The 7,474-nt window shown below is 55.7% G+C and overlaps 1 protein-coding gene across 1 annotated transcript in view; it reads left to right on the forward strand.

Moving 5' to 3' along the window:
* Positions 1 to 889: 889 nt before the first annotated feature.
* LOC108534449 (zinc finger protein neuro-d4-like) overlaps positions 890 to 7,474 on the forward strand; it is a 7,917-nt gene continuing 1,332 nt past the window's right edge. Inside the window, exons 1-7 of the mRNA XM_017879823.1 lie at positions 890 to 1,033; positions 1,302 to 1,391; positions 2,075 to 2,153; positions 2,359 to 2,490; positions 3,543 to 3,593; positions 3,687 to 3,806; positions 6,515 to 6,673. Coding sequence (XP_017735312.1) covers positions 890 to 1,033; positions 1,302 to 1,391; positions 2,075 to 2,153; positions 2,359 to 2,490; positions 3,543 to 3,593; positions 3,687 to 3,806; positions 6,515 to 6,673 — 775 coding nt within the window. The remainder of the gene's footprint in view (positions 1,034 to 1,301; positions 1,392 to 2,074; positions 2,154 to 2,358; positions 2,491 to 3,542; positions 3,594 to 3,686; positions 3,807 to 6,514; positions 6,674 to 7,474) is intronic.

A 7,474-nucleotide genomic window follows, 5' to 3' on the forward strand; every position in this document is an offset into this window, starting at 1 on the left:
CTGGGCTGGATGGTGACAAGGCACAGTGTCAGATTCTTAAGGGTCATCCTGTCTTATCTGCCACTCACCATAGAACTCTTTCTTCCAGTAGTTCTGCCTGAAACGTCACAGCCCTGCCTGGACATATGTCAGAGTTGGACAGTGGCCATTGTTTTTTTGCAGCACCACTTTATACTGAGTCATGCGGGTTGAGGGCAGAGCACAGGATGTGGGATCCAAATGTCCAGATGTGGGTCCATCTCCACTCCCTACTTGCTCTGGGACCTTTGACTGATTACAAACCCCGTCTCTACTAAAAAAATACAAAAAACTAGCCGGGCGAGGTGGCGGGCGCTTGTAGTCCCAGCTACTCGGGAGGCTGAGGCAGGAGAATGGCGTAAACCCGGGAGGCGGAGCTTGCAGTGATCTGAGATCCAGCCACTGCACTCCAGCCCGGGCGACAGAGTGAAACTCCGTCTCAAAAAAAAAAAAAAAAAAGAGAGAGCTTGGTTGGGCCTCTTCCTTTCCGCGTCTGTCTATGTCCCCTGTGGGTGTCCGTGTGTCTCCTCTGTGAGTGCGTGTATCTGTCTGTATTTGTCTGGGTGTATTTAAGAGTTGCTGTGTCTTCCCTGAGTAGGTCTGGGTGTGCCTGACGGCCTGTGTCTTTTTCTGAGGCTTTCCGGTGTATCCAAAGTTCTGACTGTGTCTCCTGCTGTGCGTCCCAGGGCATCTGAGGGTGTGGCTGCGTCTCCCCGGGGTCTGGGCCTCCCTTCTAGGGCGTGTAGTTAAATCCTTGCCTCTGCTGCTGGCCGAGTGTGGGAAAGCTTCTTCCCTGCTGCAAAGAATACGGTCCCCCCACCTGCATAGTTTGAGGAGTCCTCCAGGGTCAACTTCCCCATCTGACCCCGTCATGGCCCTGTCCCCAGACTGTGAAGCACCCCTGAAGAAGGAGGGTGGCCTCCCAGAAGGGCCGGTCCTCGAGGCTCTACTGTGTGCAGAGACGGGGGAGAAGAAGATTGAGCTGAAGGAGGAGGAGACCATTATGGACTGTCAGGTAGGCCCACCCCTGGGGGACCCCCCCCCCACATGGCTTCCTCTCACCCCTGCCGGCCGCCAGCCCGGGCCCTCATGTTCCTGCTCTGAAACCTCCCGGTTTCCTCCAGCCCTTGGGCATCCCAGTCTCCATCCTCCCAGCCTTCATCTCTGTTTGGAAGAACTCCTGACTTATGCTCTCATCCCCAATCTCCACCTCTGCCCAGAGCACCTCCAAAGCAGGTCAGTGGCCCCTATTTTCTTGATCCGTCTCCTTTTCTATTGCCCAGAAACAGCAGTTGCTGGAGTTTCCGCATGATCTCGAGGTGGAAGACTTGGAGGATGACATTCCCAGGAGGAAGAACAGGGCCAAAGGAAAGGTATCACCCCAAGGTTCTCCTCTCCCCTGCTCCCTTCAGTGATGGGTCTCATTTGTAGAGCAGGCGCCGTGGTCGGCCCCTGCCACAGTCTGACCTCATTGAATCCCAGAACAGCCTGCAGGGGTGGGGATTTAATACCCATTTTACAGATGAGGAAACTGAGGCTCATCTGTATTAAGCCATTTGCAAAGCAGAGATTATGCAGTGGGTTAGAGCTACCTTCATCCCTGTGCCGCAGAGGAAGAAGCGGAAACTTGGAGAGGTTTGAAGCCCCACAGCTAGGACGTTTGCAGAGCTGCAATTTGAATTTGCAAAAGACTCTGTTTTCTCACTTTCTTTTTTCCTTTTTATTTTTTTTGAGACAGAGTCTTGCTCTGTCGCCAGGCTGGAGTGCAGTGGCGTGATCTCGGCTCATGGCAACCTCCGCCTCCTGGGTTCAAGCGATTCTTCTGCCTCAGCCTCCTGAGTAGCTGGGACTACAGGCATGCGCCACCACACCCAGCTAATTTTTGTGTTTTTAGTAGAGATGGGGGTTTCACCATGTTGGCCAAGGTGGTCTTGAGCTCTTGACCTCATGATCCGCCTGCCTCGGCCTCCCAAAGTGCTGGGATCACAGGCGTGAGCCGCCGCGCCCGGCCTGTTTTCTTACTTTCTTGGCCTCTCACTCCTGACTCTCCCTACAGGCATATGGCATCGGGGGTCTCCGGAAACGCCAGGACACCGCTTCCCTGGAGGACCGAGACAAGCCGTATGTCTGTGATAGTGAGTCCTTCTGAAGAGGGGGAAAGGCAGAGAGAGGAGGGCCCAGAGAATCCCCACCTTGTGGCCCTCTCCCTCCTGTTCCAGACCCGGGTTGGGGGATGCTCAGATCTCTGGCCGAGGGGGGAGGTGTGATCCTGGAGGCCAGGGTGGAGGCTGCATGGGCCTGGAGGGGCTGACAGGCCCTCCCGGCTCGCTCGCTCCCCAGTCTGTGGGAAACGGTATAAGAACCGGCCGGGGCTCAGCTACCACTACACCCACACCCACCTGGCTGAGGAGGAGGGGGAGGAGAACACCGAACGCCACGCCCTGCCCTTCCACCGGAAAAACAACCATAAACGTGAGCTGGCAGGCCAGGTGGGGTGGCGAGGGGCCCCCCGGGAGCGGGGAAGAGGAGCCCAGCTGGGGTGGGGTGGGGGGGCATTAGACATTTCTGGAAAATCTCCAGCTCAGCCGTTCCTCCCCCCACCGACCATGGGGATGCTGGCTCTGGGGTTGCCATGGCAACCAACCATCGCTCCTTCGCTCCCGGCCGGGCGTAATATTTCTGGGTCTGATTTATTGTTTCAATTAGAGCTTGGGGAGGGGGGGTGTGATAGATGGCTCCCCTCCCGCCCTGCCTTCCCTTTCTCCTTTCTCTGCTAAGCTTTGGTCAAGGGGCAGGGTCTGTGACCTGGGAGCCCTTGGCGTCCGCCTGTGCCAATCCCATGCCAGTTCTGACAGCTGAGGGATGGGGGAGGGGAGGAGGGTTTGGGAGAGGCAGCAGGGAGACACCGTCTTCCCACCTATCTCTCAGAGGCAGAGGCTGAGTGTCTTCACCCTAGGCCACTACACACCTGGACACCTCAGTGTTCAGAATTTTTCTTCTGAGTGTCTGTTTCTGTACCAGATCTTGGCTAGGGGTACTCTCTGAATTTGTTAGATACAAATTACTGAGGGTGCACTTGGAAGTGGGTGGCTGGGAGACATGTATGTGAGAAGGGAAGCAGGGAGCCCTTCTTCAAGCTGTCTTTACCAAGTTTGGACCCAATAAAGAGGACGTGTCAGTTGCTCAAGGAGTTGGGAATCCTGGCTGGGTGCAGTGGCTCACACTTATAATCCCACCATTTTGGGAGGCTGGGGCGGGAGGATCGCTGGGGCCAGGAGTTGGAGTCCAGCCTGGGCAACATACCAAGATGCTGCCTTTATTTTTAATTGAAAAAAATAAATAAAAAGAAGAGTTGGGAGTCCCGATGAGAACTGTTTTCGTCTCTCCCCACGGCTTAGGGTAGCTACTCACTCTTCCCACCTCCCCACACCTGGACTAAGAGGTCCATCCCTGGGGCTGAGGCTGGGGGCAGGGTGGAGCCTTGCCTGTGGTGAGAGTCCCTCTCTCTGTCCCCCTTACCCCAGAGTTTTACAAAGAATTGGCCTGGGTCCCTGAGGCACAAAGGAAACACACAGGTAGGGATGCCTCCTTCTGCTCCTAACGTCTGCAGCCACCTTTGCGGGGTGTCCTTGCCTGCCCCGTGCCAATGCCTGTCTGCTGTCTTGCAGCCAAGAAGGCGCCCGACGGCACTGTCATCCCCAACGGCTACTGTGACTTCTGCCTGGGGGGCTCCAAGAAGACGGGGTGTCCTGAGGACCTCATCTCCTGTGCAGACTGTGGGCGATCAGGTGACGCTCCCCACCTGAGGTTTCTGGGGGCCGGGTGCAGAGGACATTCAGGAGTGCAGACCTGGAGGGAGGGGGGCGAGGCGGTGAGGACTGAGGGGACCCCAAGCGTGTAGGGGATACTGTGGATAACTAGAGCTAGCGAGGCTGATGCAACTGCTGAGGATTGTGGGAATTGGGTCGGATCAGTGAGGCTTCAGGGATAATGGGACGTCGCTCTCATGGCACTGTGGGTAGCGGCCTGTGCTTAGCATGGCATCAAGAGTAGTGAGAGGCCGGGTGCAGTGGCTCACGTCTGTAATCCCAGCACTTTGGGAGGCAGAGGTGGGAGGATCACTTGAGGCCAGGAATTTGAGACCGGCCTGAGCAACATAGCAAGACCCCCATCTCTACAAAAAATTTAAAAATTAGCCAGGTGTGTTGTTGCTCACCTGTAATCCCAGCAACTCAGGGGGCTGATGCTGGAGGCTCCCTTGAGCCCAGGAGTTTGAGACTAGCCTGGGCAACATAGTGAGATCCCGTCTATTAAAAACAAACTTAGGCCGGGTGCGGTGGCTCAAGCCTGTAATCCCAGCACTTTGGGAGGCTGAGACAGGCAGATCACGAGGTCAGGAGATCGAGACCATCCTGGCTAACATGGTGAAACACCATCTCTACTAAAAAATACAAAAAAAAACCTAGCCGGGCGAGGTGGCAGGAGCCTGTAGTCCCAGCTACTTGGGAGGCTGAGGCAGGAGAATGGCGTAAAAAACCTGGGAGGCGGAGCTTTCAGTGAGCTGAGATCCGGCCACTGCAGTCCAGCCTGGGCAACAGAGCGAGACTCCGTCTCAAAAACAAAAAAAAAAAACAAAAACAAAAAACAAACAAACTTAGCTGGGCATGGTGTCGCACCCCATTAGTCCCAGCTACACAGGAGGCTGAGGTAGGAGGCTGCTTGAGCCCAGGAGGTTTTTTTCTTGAGATGGAGTCTCCCTCTGTCACCCAGGCTAGAATGCATTGGCACGATCTTGGCTCACTGCAACCTCTGCCTCCTGGGTTCAAGTGATTCTTGCGCCTCAGCCTCCCGAGTAGCTGGGATTACAGGCGCACACCACCATGCCTGGCTAATTTTTGTATTTTTAGTAGAGACAGGGTTTCACCATGTTGGCCAGGCTGGTCTCAAACTCCTGACCTCAGGTGATCTGCCTGCCTTGGCCTCCCAAAGTGCTGGGATTAAAAGCATGAGCCACTGCAACCAGCCCCTTGAGCCCAGGAGTTTTTGACCAGCCTGGGCAACATAATGAGAGCCCATCTATTAAAAAAAAATAGGCTGGGTGCAGTGGCTCACATCTGTAATCCCAGCACTTTGGGAGCCTGAGGTGGGTGGATCACAAGGTCAAGAGATCAAGACCATCCTGGCCAACATAGTGAAACCCGGTCTCTACTAAAAATACAAAAATTAGCTGGGTGTGGTGGCGCGTGCCTGTAGTCCCAGCTACTCTGGAGGCTGAGGCAGGAGAATCGCTTGAACCCGGGACTCCAAGGTTTCAGCGAGCTGAGATCGCACCACTGCACTCCAGCCTGGGTGTCAGAGCAAGACTCCGTCTAAAAAAAAAAAAAAAAAAGCTGGGTATAGTTTCACACCCCATTAGTCCCAGCTACTCGGGAGGCTGAGGTGGGAGGATCACTGGAGCCCGGGAGTCAAGGCTACAGAGTGGGCTCTGATGGGAGCCCGGGAGTCAAGGCTACAGAGTGGGCTCTGATGGCACCACTGTGCTCCAGCCTGGGCAACAGAGTGAGACCCTGTTTCAAAAACCAAAACAAGACAAAAGGAGTAGCAAGAGACGAGGGTCAAGCTATGGCGGGTAGTGGGCTGTGTGGTGTGAGTGGCGGATGCCACCACCTGGGCACTGGTAGCAGGACGAGCTTGCTGTAGAATTGTGGCTTACAGATGTGGTTTCCTGTGGTGGACTTGTGGGCAATATGAACTGTGGTTGCCTCAGCACAGTAGGTCATGAATTGTGGTTGTCATGGCATCATGGGTAGTGAAATATGGTTGTCATGGCAACTCGGTATAATGGAATGTAGTTGTGATGGCACCGGGGCCGTGGTTGCAGGGGGCGGGCACCACGGGTCGTGGCTGCAGGTCGCAGCTGCGAGTGTCTCTGCACTGGGGCTGTGGAATGACGGACAGCCTGGCGCTCCACGGTATTGTCAGTAACAGTTTGGTTGCTGGGGCATCATGTAGAATGGGCTTTAGTTGCATGAAACCAAGGTGTGGGGACCCCGCTGTGGAAGGCGGTTGCCATGGCATTGTGGCTGGGAGAGTGTGGTTGCCACGTTGCTGTGGTTAACAGGACCCCTGGCCATTCTGCTGTGGGTAATGGAATGTGGCTGTCTCAGCACGGTGCTTAACAGAATGTGGTTGCCACGGTGTTGTGGGTGGTAGAAAGTGGTTGCCACAGCACTGTGGGTAATGGAATGCGGTTGCCATGGCGTTCTGGGGAGCAGAGTGTGGTTGCCATGGTGGTTGTGGTAGGAGACTGTGGTGGCTGGGGGACGGCTGCTGGCCACGTGGTTGCTGGGCAGGTGTGGGGTCAGGCTGTGGACCCCGGCAGCTCATCCCAGCCTCATCAGCCGGGGGTAGGGGCTGAGCTATGGCTCCCCTGGTGGTCAGTGCCCAGCAGGGGCACGCTGACCTCCTAACTGCACCCCTGCCCCTTGGCCCCCAGGACACCCCTCGTGTTTACAATTCACGGTGAACATGACGGCAGCTGTGCGGACCTACCGCTGGCAGTGCATTGAGTGCAAATCCTGCAGCCTGTGCGGAACCTCCGAGAACGACGTGAGTGCCGCCCGCCCCCCGCGTGCCCTGCTGCCCGCCCCGCCTGGCACGTCCACCTCTGCTCCTTGAGCTTAACGCCTGTGTCTGAGCCCTGCCTGGTGAACACGAGTCCCCTGTGTTACCATTATGCTGGTGTCCATAAACTGAACCCGGCACTTTTTCCTCTTCGTCTCTCTGGCTCCTCCCAACCACCCTCTGAAGCAGGTGGTCTTGTTCCTGCTTCACAGGGAAGAAACCGAGCTCAGAGAGGGAAAGAGACCTGACCAGGGTCAGCCAGCTAGGGAAATGGAAGTGCTGAGATGTAAAGCCATGACCCCTGCTGGCAGAGGTGGTATCAGATCTTCTTAGGATTGTTTAAAGTCTTCCACAGGCCGGGCGTGGTGGCTCACACCTGTAATCCCAGCACTCTGGGAGAGGCTGAGGTGGGTGGATCACCTGAGGTCAGGAGTTCCAGACCAGCCTGGCCAACATGGTGAAACCCCGTCTCTACAAAAATACAAAAATTAGCTGGGTGCCTGTAGTCCCAGCTACTTGAGAGGCTGAGGCAGGAGACTCTCTTGAACCTAGGAGGTAGAGATTGCAGTGAGCCGAGATGGTGCCACTGCACACTCCAGCCTGGGTGACAGAGCAAGATTCCGTCTCAAAAAAAAAAAAAAAAACCAAAACCAAAAACAAAAGCCATGACCGTTGCTGGCAGAGCTGGTATCAGATCATCTTGGTGTCATATAAGGCCTTCCACAGGCCGGGAGTGGTGGCCCACCCGTGTAATCCCAGCACTTTGGGAGGCTGAGGAGTTTTGAGCCCAGCAGTTCTAGACCAGCCTGGGCAACATAGTGAGACCCCCATC

The sequence above is a fragment of the Rhinopithecus bieti genome, unplaced genomic scaffold (genome assembly GCF_001698545.2).
Source record: "Rhinopithecus bieti isolate Rb0 unplaced genomic scaffold, ASM169854v2 scaffold_425, whole genome shotgun sequence".
Classification (NCBI taxonomy): Eukaryota; Metazoa; Chordata; class Mammalia; order Primates; family Cercopithecidae; genus Rhinopithecus; species Rhinopithecus bieti.